Source organism: Cololabis saira, chromosome 10 (assembly GCF_033807715.1).
Source record: "Cololabis saira isolate AMF1-May2022 chromosome 10, fColSai1.1, whole genome shotgun sequence".
NCBI classification, from domain to species: Eukaryota; Metazoa; Chordata; class Actinopteri; order Beloniformes; family Belonidae; genus Cololabis; species Cololabis saira.
This window is the reverse complement of record NC_084596.1, coordinates 26,551,873-26,567,273: the sequence shown is the minus strand read 5'-3', so window position 1 is coordinate 26,567,273 and position 15,401 is coordinate 26,551,873. Positions and strand designations below refer to the sequence as shown.

Sequence of the window (15,401 nt, the reverse complement as noted above, 5' to 3'; positions counted from 1 at the left end):
TTGAAACATATTAATCTGGGTTCTCAGCTCAAGAATAATAAGAATAACCTTCCTAAACCCAAGTTTCACCCCCCAGACAATCACAATAGCAGCAGGACTTCATCCAGTCTCATTTACTCTCAGATCCATAAGTGTGTACTAATGGTCACTCTGGCGATCAAGTGGTAGAATTGCCGTTTGACTGCATGACCAATGGCTTGCAAACACAATCAGCACAATGTACTGCTACTGCTAGGAGCCAAGCCACCATGTGAGCCCTGCCTTGTTGAGTGGCGTGACCTTTTCTATTTCACAGCTGAGAGATCCACTCTGCCTAGTCGACCTTTACCAGCCAGCCTGATCCATCAGCTCGTCTGTGCCTCACTGAGGCAGTTCTCTCCTGCTGCCCTAAACGTTAAGGCTCTGGTCCGACGTGATTCGCAAACATTCAATAACGTGTTGAAATTAAGGAATGTAAGACATAATTCACTCTTCTGTTAATGTTCCTTAGGGTTTGCGGTGGTGTATTGCTTAAGTCGTAATAGTTCAACCAGCGTCTCTACAGTATGGTAATTCATATTGGTGCACCAAGTGCACACTGTTGTGTAAAATATAACATTGGAAGCAGCCAAGGACATCACTCTCTTTACCGTTGAGCTTATTGAAGAGTAACTGTCTTATACCTGTACTACAGTAATAGTAGAGTGATTAAACTGGCATCTTTTACTTCACCTGAAGACATCACTTTCACCGATGTTTGTTACATTAGGACAAAAAACTAAGTCCTGAAGTCAGTTTTCCTATGAAATTATGTTGTTTTATCACAAAAGCTTAATGCCAAGCTAAAAAGCTGCATTGCATTATACAAAATGGCTGTAGAAAGGAACATTTAAAATTATTGACGTTCACGAAAGAGAGCAGAAGCTTCAGCAACAGTACAAATGCTCAGAACTACAGTTTCCCCTTATTCATTTTGTTCAGATGCTTTGGAATTAAATACCAGAGGTTGCAGCTAATTAAAGTACACAAAACCATGGTACAGCACTGTTATCTTTATAATGCAATTAAGCCACCAAGGCTATTGGTGTCCATTGAAGTGACAGCTGCAATTCAGACCCATGCTAGTCAAGAAATCTAGAAGTAATTTATATTTGCTTTCCAAGTATGTCTAGTCCCTATCCGCTGGAGCTCATTAACTATGGCCAAAAGTCATGAGGAGCCAAACAAATCAGTCTGTCCTTGTGGAGAGAGTCTCTGGAGGAATGAACATGATAACGCCTGAGCAGCGTCATAATCTGAGTATAAACAATGTAGAGATTGCTACAGCCGAGGATTAGTGCCCGCTTTTGCATTGACAGAGAGACTTGAACTTTTTATTTTAAAATGGAACAAAAAGATGGCAATCAAATAATTTATTTGCAAGGTAGATGTATTTGCCGTTTTGCTAACAGGTTGTGGCAAAAGTTTAATTTACTCTTTTACACAACTTGGCCATTGACTTGTTTCCATCGCTCTGAATACATCAGCTTATTTGCTGCTCAGATTTGTCATAGCGCTAGCCACCTGTGTGGAAAAGCAGTCTGATAAGCCGCCCCTTGGATTGGGAGGCTCTATTGAACGCTTTCAGGCCTTGCCTCTTTCTAGATGTGGGTTTGGTCTATCAGGCTAAACTTTTGCTGCATTGAAAGATAAACTAGGCCCTGACCATTCACATATCAGTACAGAAAACCATCAAATTCCTCATACAGATACAATACCAACACATTCAGCTGCCATTAAATTAATGGAAAGAAGGGCATGGTCTGACAAAGGCTTAAGATAGCATTGACTCACCTTTGTGCTCCCTGAGTCAATGGCTCTGTCCACATAAAGCAGAGATTGTCCCTCGCCCTCACAAACACCGTCAGACCACAAGGCACAACTCTGATGTGCCCAACATTGCCCTGAAGTTTTGTCAACAGATAAGAGAAGTGTAATTAACCGAAAATAACAACAACCAAAAAAAGTAGTAAAGGACATTTACATTAACAAATAAACCATTAACAGATCATAACTTAATTAACTGAGAAAGCATTCATTGGGAAAAAGAAACTAATTCCTACCTGACTCAAAGAGAGACTGGACTTTAAAATCTTGTGGAAGGCCAACATGAGAAAGCTCATCCCAGAATCGATTGACTAGGTCCGTTTCTTCCTTGCAGACATCAGGCCCACTTGAATCAAGAGTAAAAGAAAAAAAACATTTGAAAATAAACATATCAGTTAATAGAATAAAATAGGCTGGTGAGTACAGGCTGTGGGGGAGAGGAAAGGTGGAGGAGAAAGAAAAGGGAGTCTTGCTTGGCTCTAAAACAAGAGCGTAGCAGTTCTATAACCTAAAATCCATTGAAAATGATTTCAAGTACTTCTACAAGCAGGAATTAGTGTAGGAAATGTAGAGGGACAATTAGCATTTTGGGGAAAAAAATAAAAGGACTTTCAGTCCCTGTCTATCACCACCGGGACCAAGCTTCAATGACCATTCATGCATGCATACACTTTAAAAAGTGGTCAAACCAGCAAACGACTATTGACTTCCAAAAAAAAAAAAAAAAATGGGGCGGGGGATGTTGACTACTCTTGCTCCGGAGATTTATGCCACCATCAAGTCTTCTTCCATACAGTATCTAGTCAAACCCTATATAGAGGACTATATTATAATCATGAGGCTATGCTTTTCCATTGAATCGGTTACATCTGCTACATACAGGGTGTAAAAAGGAAACTTGGCACTGTTGGCCACAGTGCCAAGAGAACATACACTGCCACCTAGCGGCCATCGGTGTTATTACAGAGAGACGCAAACAATAACAGAAGTATAGACGCCGGTGATGGCATGGGTGCCGTGTGTAGTCTACGTTCATCACTACTGCGCAGAATCATAAATCATGCTTAAAGCGTTGGTGTGAGGCACTCCTTCGTCTAGACTTGTGTCAAGCAGGAACAGCACAGAACATGCCTTCCACGGAGTGTAACCATGGTTTATTGAAGGAAATTGTTGGATAAATGTTTTCTTAGGGGGAAAAAATAGGGGGAAAAAAAGCCCCACAAACTCAAAAACCAAATAAAACGAGGCTACCTGCACTGTGTGCATTTTTTATTTGTTGATTTTCAAACATCATGGAATAAGCGATAGCAAGCGTCGCTAATAGTCAACCACAGCCAATGGCCTAATACAACTACAATGTGCATGAGCTAAATTAAATACCACATAAGACTGGAAAAATGTTGCTTCCAAACAAGGCTAAAACATGGCTCTATAACAATAAGCTTAATTTGTTAGTGTACATCTCACGAAACACACACTGAAATTAGTCCTGTGCTTTTAGCCCATCACTAGTTGGACCGGGAGCAGCTGCATTTTCCTGGCGCACAGGGAATTAGAATTAGCGGCCCAAAGTGGTTCATCTCAGTCGCCATCCCTGGGACCTAAACCTGGATCATCCAGACCCTAACCCACTTCTGTAACCTCCACTAGACTACCCCTCCCCCTACTTTGACCTCTATCAACAATTACGGGTTAGGGTTAGTACTGCACAAAAAAATAAAAAAATAAAAATCATGGCACACCAACGTTAAATCATTTTAAAATGGTATAACAATTGGTTAACTGCAAACAAGTGAAAACCATTATGTCAATAAGGACTAGAATCTGAGAAATGATTTCAGCACATTGTTATATACACAATTTTGGACTAATGTTTCAAAAGACAAGAGTAAAGCTTGTCAAAGTTCACATTTCACTGTAACATTAGTGTGCCAGTGTTTGGAACATAATGGAAAACCAAAGTGAGTATGAACAAATTAAATTTTTTCTCAGCTCATTAGCAGCGACTTAAAGACTTTAGTATCACTGGCAAAGCTGTCGGCCAAACCTACTTCTTTTCTTTCGGTCCTGAGGTGGAGTCTCCAGCCATTATTGGCTGAGTGGTTTTGTCACCATCGCTGCTATCGCTTGTTGAGCCTTCTTCACCATTGTGGACTGCTTTATCTTGAAATGTGGTGCTGAATACTTGTAGATCCCCCTGACCCAGAAGGCTACGGCCACCGCAGTAACAGAAGGCACAGAGACACTCACTGAAACAAAGAAAATGGGTGGTAGGGGGCGTTTAATTATATATACCTACTGAATAAATACAGTGCCGTGTAAGTCACCATGAATTAAGGCCTCCCTCTTCTTGAAATGGGGGTATAAATTGCAACAGACACGAAGTCTGAGAGCTTCTTTTCCTCACGCTGAGTGGCAAAGTGTTGTTTACAGACAAACAGAGCTTTGAATAAACTATACAGGAATCATAACTGAAATATTTCTAAGTTGATTTTTATTTAAAAAAAAATAAAAATATGCTGGAACAACCTTCCTTAGATAACTTGAGAAGTAAATGTTCAGACTCCAGATGAGAAACCCATGTCTTAAATGATGTATTTTTACGTGACAAGTCAGTCCTGTTAGCAGCATCCCAGGAGATGCTTTTGATCTGCCCTCCATTACTTACATCAATAGCAAAAACAGACCGGATGACTAATGACAAACTCCCTCAAAGTGACACTTGGAAAGAGTGCTGCTTCTAACAGCTGATGACTTCCTTTTAATCTCTCCATGCACGAGTACAGAGCAAGGCAAATGGTCTATTACAATACTGGCCCAAAAACTCAGTACTGCACAGAAGTGTTAGACACCTCTAGTCTTATAGCTTTGTCAAAGTTTACTAAAATACATTTATCATATTAGAGGTCATATAAAGATGAATCACTTGACCAAGTATTAGTCATTTTTCTTTGGCACTGGCCACAAGCATCGATTTAACTGTCCAATACTAATGTTTCCGATGACATTCATTAGGATTCCAGCCAATTAAAGAGAACCACGTTCCTATATTTTCTGCTTATATCCTAAAAAGGCTGGAAAATAAATATGGACATCATTAACACTTTGATAAACCAACAAGACTAAGGATGCCTAAGACTTCGGCACAGGACTGTTCATTGCACATATGAGCTTATTTATATGACAAACCAAATGGTTCTGCATTTCTAAAAGAACCGTGGGTCAGGGAAAGTCTGGTGTTTCTGACCTGCTTTTGATATCTCTACTCGCTGGGACAGATGGTCCTGCTGAACTCTCTGCTGGGGGGCTATCAGCCAGAGGGGAAGAGAGTTTGTCCTCTTCTGTCACCTCAGGGGTCACCACTTCCATAGTCTCCACCGGTTGGTTTTGTGTTTCTGATGGTACCCCCCCCCAAAAAACAAAAGATTAAAAAAAAAAACAAAGTTGTTAGTCAGGAAAACAAGAAGCAAGATCAAGTTGAACATGGGTACAATAAATACAGATATAATCTGGACGTTTCAGTTATGTTCCCAGGTGGTTGGTTAATATAATGACTGGTTAATACAATTGGACTAGTGTTTCAGTAGCTTAAGGAAAAAAAAGAAGTTGTTCATTAACGAAAAGAAATTTGGTAATTATTTGAAAATGATAACATAATTGAAAAGTGTCATCTTCCAAGTGTGCACGTGCAAACGTCAGTTACGTCGCTGCAAACGTCAGCTACTCTATGCAAACGCCAGTTACTCTATGCAAACGTCAGTTACTCTATGCAAACGTCAGTTACTCTATGCAAACGTCAGTTACTCTATGCAAACGTCAGTTACGTCTATGCAAATGCCAGTTACGTCTGTGTCACATCTTATTCTTTACATTTATAAATGCAAATCAAGGTTGAGAAAGATTTGATTGGATGAATGTTACGACCTGAAGTAAGTGGTAGTTAAAATATTTCAACATTGTTAATTCAATCCAAATTACTTTAATAACCCCCTCCCCGCAAATAAAAAAATTACAACAAAGTATAAACAACCAAATCTATTTTTGGATCTTGCAGGGTGGTTCCTTTGTGTCCAGAATTTGTATAAAACTTCTCGGGACAAGGTTTTCTCACAGGCAGTCACCACTGTAAAACTAAACAGACATAAGTAACTCCCAATAGATCAATTATCCAACCACTTTTTGGGACTTCAGATCCAGGAGGGATTTGATGTGTACAATCTTGCCGGCATTACTGACATCAGGAGGCTTTTCTTTCAAATGACATAACAATGGCAGACTATTGATATACTAGCTTTAACTGGAAGCGTTTACACTGAACTTTAGGGTTCCTCGCTGTCGGAGGCACGCAGTCTTCAGTGGCCTTTCACATTTAATGCTTCTCTTTTAAACTTTGGATCTAAACTTATAGGGCCACATACATTTTAGTAGAATTTAAAAGACGTGAAGCATTTTGTTGTAATAAATCTCTTTTCAAAAATCATTGCTAATCCCTATGAATTATACAATTATCGAGTTAACATCCAGTTTTGTTTCCTTCACAAGATGAAAAAAAAGTGAATGTATTAAAAATCTACAGTCTATTTTTGCAAAAGATAAAATACAATAAAAGGAGAGACAAACCAGAAGCAGAGTCACATTTCCAAATATCACAGCCAGAATAACAGGGAACCACAGATGTATGAGAATAGGAGGCATGGTCACGTGATGTGATGTACACAAAAAAAAGCACATAAATGGGTCTGGAGAGACTGATGGGATTTTAAAAAGCTTTTAGAGGGCATTAGCCTTGGGCTTTTTCCCACTGCACCTCAATGCCAATCTCTGAGCAGGAGGAGAGATGGAAGCAGTAACAGTAGAGTTTTTTTTGTCTTCTTTTAAATATATTTCACATATATTGTATTTTATATATATATATATATATATATATATATATACACATATATATATATATATATATATATATATACACATATATATATATATATATATATATATATATATATATATATATACACACATACATACATACAGTGCCTTGCGAAAGTATTTGGCCCCCTTGAACTTTGTGACCTTTTGCCACATTTTAGGCTTCAAACATAAAGATATAAAACTGCAATTTGTTGTGAAGAATCAACAACAAGTGGGATACAATCATGAAGTGGAATGAAATGTATTGGATATTTCAAACTTTTTTAACAAATAAAAAACTGAAAAAGTGGCCGTGCAAAATTATTCACTCCCTTTACTTTCAGTGAAGCAAACTCTGTCCAGAAGTTCAGTGAGGATCTCTGAATGATCCAGTGTTGACCTAAATGACTAATGATGATAAATGGAATCCACCAGTGTGTAATCACGTCTCCGTCTAAATGCACCTGCACCGTGATCGTCTCAGAGGTCCGTTTAAAGCGCAGAGAGCTTCATGAAGAACAAGGAACACACCAGGCAGGTCTGAGATACTGTTGTGGAGAAGTTTAAAGCTGGATTTGGATACGAAATATTTCCCAAGCTTTTAAACATCCCAAGGAGCACTGTGCAAGCGATAATATTGAAATGGAAGGAGTATCAGACCACTGCAAATCTACCAATACCTGGCCGTCCCTCTACACTTTCAGCTCATACAAGGAGAAGACTGATCAGAGATGCAGCCAAGAGGCCCGTGATCACTCTGGATGAACTGCAGAGCTCTACAGCTCTGTCCATACGACAACAATCAGTCGTATACTGCACAATTCTGGCCTTTATGGAAGAGTGGCAAGAAGACAGCCATTTCTTAAAGATATCCATACAAAGTGTCGTTTAAAGTCCTTGTTAAAGTCCTTGTTTTTCATGATGCTCTCTGCGCTTTAAACGGACCTCTGAGACGATCACGGTGCAGGTGCATTTAGACGGAGACGTGATAACACACTGGTGGATTCCATTTATCATCATTAGTCATTTAGGTCAACACTGGATCATTCACAGATCCTCACTGAACTTCTGGACAGAGTTTGCTGCACTGAAAGTAAAGGGGGTGAATAATTTTGCACGGCCACTTTTTCAGTTTTTTATTTGTGTTATCACGTCTCCGTCTAAATGCACCTGCACCGTGGAAAAAGCTCTCAGCCATTGCTGACCCAAAGAGAGAAATCACCCACCTGAAACAGTCATTACATGAGGTCACCTGAATATGTGATTTAAAATCTATACCATTCAATATAACCAATATGTACAACATATTTAAAAGGTCTTAAAACTGTCTTAGTCTTACCTGCATCCTGAGGATCAGTGGACTCCATTATCTCAGTCCCATCGATGCTGTCCTCCTCATCCACAACAACCCTCCCTCTGGTGCGACCCCTAGAATGAGGAAAGGGAATAAAAAAATAAATCAATAAAAATAAAAAATAAATCGGAAAATAAAACCGAGTGACAAGAAAACTTGTCTGAGTTTCCCTCAGGAGGGGAGTGTGATCATGTAGCCAAAAATTTCTCAAATATAGTCACAGCTGTCAGTGACTTAAAGAAAGCCCTTGATACAAGCTTCAAAGCCAGTGTTGAAGACAGAAAGAATGCACAGAAATGCAGCCAGACAAACTTCAAATTTCCAGCAACTCTCAGTAACACGTATACACACAGGTTTGGCAAATAACGAACGAACGTGAACGCAACAGTGCTGTTAAATCTTGGCAGTGCTGCAGTATCTCAGATAGACAGGCTATGATTTAGTTTCCTTGTATTCCTTGAAGCAGCAAGCTTCTTGCTTCTTGGCACTACAGACTGTTTTTTCCAGCACAAACATATTTTGTGTTCTGTGACAGAGAGGAAGTCAGCGACTTGGGCTGGTCTTTGCTGGCATTGAGCGTTAGTTCAGCTGTGTTGTAGATATAAAAGTAATGACTTCCAGGTGAGGCTAGATGAGGTGAAAGACGAGTTGTCTCTATAGCAACAGATGAGAAATGTATGCTGCTTCATCTGCAAGCTAAGCTCACAATGGTGGAAGAGAGTTCTTCTTCGATAGCTGATCCAGCTCTCACACTGAAATATATATTACAATACTATCAATGGAAAAAATCATTAACATTCACTTTACAACATTATTCTATATCAATTTTAATGCAGCAGTACTTTTTTTTTGTTGGGGGGGGGGGCGGGGTCTATGATCAATCTGCCGAGTTTCTCTACCCACTTACAACTTTGACCATGAATAATAATACTAATTTCAAAGCACTGCTGGTATGTTCAAATGTGCCAAACACCATGAAAATTAGAGAAAAAACAACAAAAAGAAAAATACAATACACTGAGCATGGTCGCATATGCACCATTAGTCCAACCTCTGACCTATAAGTTGGGATATTCTAAATTTGGCATTTACACAAGTTGCAAATATTATATATTCCACTAATATTCCTGTTTACACCTAACTTAAAGTCTGATTAATGACCCATGATCACATCTTCCTAGATCATTGTGATGCTTGCACCAATTCTAAGCCTTACTAAAGCTTTATAACCCTAAAAAAACCACTCTGGTTTTACCTCACCCTATAAAGTAGATCTCTTTTCCTGCCATCATCTTGTTCTTCATCGACTCAGTCAAGAGGATATTTTATAAAGCAGCAGTGCATCACCAGATGCCGAGAAAATGTATGCCAGCACATTGTAGTACAAATGCGGCTACACCAACATTACTGCAAGTTTGTTTTGAAATGAAACCGATCGCCATCCATATTAGCTTTTCAACGAAAGACCTGCATTTACACCTCAATAAATGCATATTACACAGCCATTCATGCTCACTAGACTTGCCTACAAAACTAAAAACAGGCTGAGAACTCCTTAGGTTAGAACCTTTGCCGCAGATTGTTTTTTTATAATGCTTTCAGCAAAAGTAGACAGTTGCAATATTATTAAATGCATGAACAGCTGAAATCAAGGAGACAGTCAGTAGCACTTGACTCCATCTCCATATTGTTTAATTTACACCATCTTCATGGTGCACCATCTTCATGGTGCACCATCTTCACCTCATCTTCCTTTCATGGTCATATGATATGGGCTTGTTGAATAAAGGATGCTGTATGTAGTAACCCAAAAGATCAAATCATGAAATGAATTAGTGCAACTAGGTCATAGATGTTACTTTATCAGATATTTGAACAGTCATTTGAAAAAAAGTCTGGAAATTCATATTCGTCCTATAATTACCACATTCATCACCATACCGTTGTGTTATGATCACTTTTGTTTCAATTGTGTTGTTCACAGTTGAGCTGACAATGCTCTAAAAAAATGTGCAAGCCCTCTTGACCCATCAGTAAATTTGGTGAGAAAATGGAGGGTAGCAACATCATTACAAATTTAACCACCTACAAAGCAGTGTGTGGAGGCCTTTTGGATTCTACACTATATATGGAAAAGTGATGGCTACCCATCTACTTTGTAAAGAGGTCATCTTATACTAAAACAACAAATCTTTAGGCTCACTTATTGTGGTACTAAACAAATATGGCAGCAGAACGTTGGACAAGTGAAAATGAATTCGGCATACCAAGCAGCTAAGAAAGAAGTCACACGGCCGCCGCCCACGTTCTATAAAGCATGAGCAGCACATCGGATGACTTTGATATCTCCTGAGAAGAAGTAGTAGCTGTTGCCGGTGACAATGCCCTGAACTACGTTAATGTCATATGGGATTTAAGGTTTATTTGTACACCCTGCTTAGGCCACACACTAAACCTGGAAGTACACAAGAGGCTTGAAATGAAAGCAATAGATACTACCCTTGCACAACAAACTGTTAACAAACTACTAATTTTGTGAGTTCTCCTGGAAGCAAAGCTGGAACTTCTTGTATCCAAAAACAAAAAAGTCAGAACATCAGAAATGGACTGATATATGCATCACAATATGTATGCTGCAGTGGCGGTGACAAACACATCCCACTTGAAATTTACTGTAACTAGTCAACTATATACAACGCAGACATGCTAAGAGAAATTCTGGTCATTCAAAATTACAACTCAGGTCCTCTCCACTACCACACAGCATCAGTCGCCCCCCCCCCCCCACCTACAGCACGCCAAGATATCTCAGAGCACTTCTCATGCATCACATAAGCCCGAGATAACTGAGATGCAATCACCACTTCAGAGGTGGTCTGGACCACCTACATACCTGACGTCTTCTGTGTAGGGGGGAGATCATGCTCATGCACAATAGTGTCATATTAAAAGCACTTAGCTAGGAGGAGCCATAACAACCAACAAAACTAAACCATAACCTTATGGACTGGTGGTGGGTTTTTTTCTTTCCATTTTTTTTAACCCCTGACTGGTGGTGTTGTGATTTCTGTATCTTAATTCTTCTTTTTCTTTTAATTTTTAATTTTCAATTTGTCTGCAGTCTTTTGTTACCCTCCGTGTTTTTTGTTTTCACATTGCTATTATCATTATATGTTTACAGTTCATTCATTGGTTAAATAAATCTACAAAAAAAGAAAGAGAAAACAATAAATAGACAAGAACACCTTGCTGCAGAATGTGAAGACAGTGGAGTGACATTGACTTTAGACGGGAACCATGTGACCTCCCGGGTAGTGAGGGTTTGAGATGCCAGAGAAAGGTGCCCCACTGGGTGGGAGTTTCATGGTTCCGGTTCAACCCTACCACAGACTGTAAAAGCAATAGACAAAATCACATGACCTATTGGTTTCTGAAAAGCGGTTTTGAAGCCTGTTTTTCTTCGTACTGCAGCCACCAATATTGCCCAGGACAGACCCACCATATGTCAATCAAGTTAGCAGTGGCTCAGCCGATCCACACCAAAAAAACTGCGGAGCTGCCGGCAGACGTTTACAGCAGAATATCCTGTTTCGTGTGTCAAAAATGACTGCGTCCCCCAGATGAGGAAGTTATAATGGCTAGCCACTGGCTGAGCTTACTGTTAATCAATCTTTTTAGAGATACATTTATTACTTTATATGGTACAAAAAAGGTTGATTGTAAAACCGGGTGTAAACAGAGCTTTATGGCTTTTATTGTAAAGTTTTAAGATTAAGGTATTCCTAGCACTTATCAGATTTTTTCAAGTGATGAACTATGCCTATTGTGTAATTACATCATTTCAAAGTAATACTGAAAGCTAAACAAGAAATTCGTGGAGTCTGTTGTGCAAATGCCCGACGAAAATGTTCTAAAATTGAAATCAGTCAAGGAAATGTGCTTCGCATAAAATCCTTGTTTTTACTGTCAAATCTGGTTGCTAACACAAAAGAGATTGACCAAGTCGGGATGTTGGAGAAAAAGCTTTACAACAGTGATACTAAATTCAAAAGGCTGCGGACTTGTGACCACATATTTAAAAGAAAACTACATTTTTGTTTAATGTAGGAGGAACCAACAGGAATCAATTTAATGTCTTAAAAATGTTATTTTTGCCAATACAACTAGGAGGATAACAAATTAATACAATTAAATAGCAGCATCAACTTTAACTATAAGCATAAGAGAGCAAACATTGCCTGAATAAATAGAATATGTTTCATGGCTACTAAGGAGGATACACCGTGCTGAATGTGAGGGAGGATATTGGGGGTGGTGAGATAATTTTCAGTGCCACTGGAGAGAACAATCATAAACGGCTCTTTTCCAAAATCAACCCATCCCTGTAAATGACATCCCTGGAGAGCAAACCTAAAACAAAAGAATGAAAGTAGATGACTCCAGCAAATCCTGGCTGAAAACGTAACTAACTTAAGGCTTGGTCAACCATGAATAGAGTTGTAAACAGATTTGAACAACCCCATTAAAATTGTCCCGAAAAAGAGTGGGGTTGGTGTACTGTAGTCTCAAAAAGTCTGAGGAAGGTGAGAGAGGAGAAAAAAAAAAAAAAAAAAAAAAAAAGAGTCAAATATTTGGAAAAATTACAGCAATAATTTTGTCTCAATCTTTGTCATGAAAGCCAGATCCAACATTGTCACCAACCAAGTACAACCGTGGCTAATGCTAGCTTTCCAGTCCTAAAGGATTTTATCATCTTCAGCACTTAAATGTTTACTACAACTAGCTTTTATCCATTAATTTTAAATTATAACCATCTAGCAACTTATGGTGTCACAGTTGAAGTGCTCCCACCCACAACTGTCCAACCTTGGAATACAGATCGACACCTTTATTCCAATTCAACAGGGGGTCTTTATCAACACTTTTGTTTATAATGTTTCAATAATACTAGCATTTAAAAGTTTAAAAGAGAAAAATGAAGTGAATATCTATGGCAGATATGTTGATTCATCAGTTTGATTTTTACTAACCACTTGATGGCCATGCAGCATTTACATCTGTGATATAGTTTTTAAACCATTCTGGACCAGTTCAATGTTTGATCTGTGACCAGATTGTGGCCATAAAAGACAGATTCAGTTTATCAAGTATTTCAGAGAAAAATCAGTTGTTCAATAAGCTTTTCTCCATCAGTGTGGTGTGTGCTTGTGTGAGCTCTGAGGTTAGGTACTGAAGTCTACCTTGTAAAGTACAGAAAAAATCTTTACAAAAGACAGCAGGAAATTGTGCCAATTGTGAACAAAAAAAGGAAGAAAAAGAAAAAAAGAAAAACATACAAAAATCATATAACCCTAACCAAGAAACAGACAGTGAAACCTTATTAACATTTAAGGCTGATCAATACAGGATTTTCTATGAGGATTTTTGAAAATCCGGACAGCTGATGACTGGTTTTTGTTAACTTTTTTTCTATTTTGTATTTATTATTTTTTGGGCAGATATGCAATTTTGATCTAAATAATTAAACACAGAAGGATTTCTAAAATAACAATTTAAGCCTCATTGTTTTCTCCCAGGGATTTAAGATATTCTTCTCTCTCTTTTGTGCATTTCCAGTGTACTGGAAATACACGGAGGCCTGCCAAGAGGGATGCCCACAGAAACGCCTTTGTGTTAATCTGAATTGGCCGATCCAGATTATTTTAAACCACCCAATAATAAACCTGATTAATCACTTTACTTCCAATTATCATGCTGGAGCACGCAAAGTTGGTGGACCGATACACAATTTAAATGCCACGCATCACCTGCAAATTAGATACCCCCACTTAGATCATGCAACGAAAGAAGATCCACCCACTTTGATCATAAGATACAAACTCAGAAAAATCTGTGTTGATGTCAAGCAAAATTATGGTCTTACATGACTGAATAAAGGCACAAATCTTCTGAACACGGGCACTCTAAGATGTGCATTAACCAGCATACAACTAACTGTGTTTTTATTTGTAGCACAGTTAATTGTTATGACACATCAGTGCCGTTTTCAAATGACAACTACTCTTGTCAGGAAGTGCATTTCCATCCATTAAAGAGCTTTCCCTGTCCCTTAGTTTTTTTTTAACATTTTTTTTAACTTTATTTTCCTTTTGATGCTCTATGTGGGTTTATGATTACATAATATTGTATCTGGAATAAATACTCCCCAAACTGAGATAATTAGAGGCAGCTCATCCACCAGTTCTCCCTGCCAGTTGAGGAAAACAATTTCAGAAACTATGACAGCAAAAACTTGTATAGTACTGTGGGAAACCCTTTTTCTTTTTTTTAAAGAAAATATAGATAAACATTTTATAACTTCACCTGATGTGGTTCAAAATGATAATATACAGTAGTCAACATTTGAAGTGAATTAAAACACGTTATGAAAGAATTTTAAACAATATCACTTCTCGTCTTTGATTAAATGTTTTGATCCACTTTAGTAGTTGATGAGTGTATATTGCTAAAACCACACAGCTGCATTTGCTTCATAAGGTTCAGAAGAGGACTTTCTGAAGAAAAAAGTAGCTGCAGTTCACTCTAGCTAGAGTTACTGATTGCAAGCAAATTATAAAGTCAAATAATTTTTTTCGATAATAAAAAAAAGTTATAGAGGCCCTGGATAGTTCAGTGGGCTGAGCGGGCGTCCCCACAGTGCAGGCAGCGCAAGTTTGAATCCCAGCCTGTTGCTCCATCCTGCGTGTTTTCCACCCTCTTTCTGTACCCATTTCCTGTCCACCTACTTTGAATAAAAGGCCACTAGCGCCACAAAACCTTTGAAAAATTAAAATAAAAAAAATCGGATAATTAAAATTCTTCTGAAAAATCAAAGCCATCAAAAGTCAGTATCGGCAAGCTACACTAAAAAATGGGTAATCAGAATCGTCCAAGAAAATTGCAATTGGTGCATCTCTATTCCTGAGTTGAGTTTGTGCAAAAATATCCTGAGCTCCTAAATTTGTATGTGTTACCAACCATGTGTTACCATGTGTTACCAGCGATCTCTTTACCGCACAATGATGCTTCTGCACATGACATCAGATACATTTCCTGAGTAAACTGCTCCAGCTGCCTAAGGTTTTAGAGTGCCTTCTGCAATGTTCTGCTAATTGTTCCTTTTATATATTCATTTTTTAATATCTGTTACAGAAAATAAATACCAGGGCTTATTGCCCATTCAACATTAGTTCAACATTTCTTTAACTGGCCATTTGTGGATGGTTTCAGCTATGTATATTTGGTTAATCTGCTG

General features: G+C 38.5%; 1 protein-coding gene across 6 annotated transcripts in view; it reads right to left on the bottom strand.

The window, feature by feature from the left end:
• kmt2cb (lysine (K)-specific methyltransferase 2Cb) overlaps positions 1–15,401 on the bottom strand; it is a 79,369-nt gene that overhangs the window by 50,614 nt on the left and 13,354 nt on the right. For all 6 annotated transcript variants that reach the window (XM_061732326.1, XM_061732329.1, XM_061732328.1 and 3 more), the window contains exons 3-7: positions 8,093–8,181; positions 5,093–5,240; positions 3,897–4,094; positions 2,082–2,191; positions 1,813–1,922 (exon numbers count right to left, since the gene is read on the bottom strand). In XM_061732326.1, the coding sequence (XP_061588310.1) occupies positions 1,813–1,922; positions 2,082–2,191; positions 3,897–4,094; positions 5,093–5,240; positions 8,093–8,181 (655 nt within the window). The remainder of the gene's footprint in view (positions 1–1,812; positions 1,923–2,081; positions 2,192–3,896; positions 4,095–5,092; positions 5,241–8,092; positions 8,182–15,401) is intronic.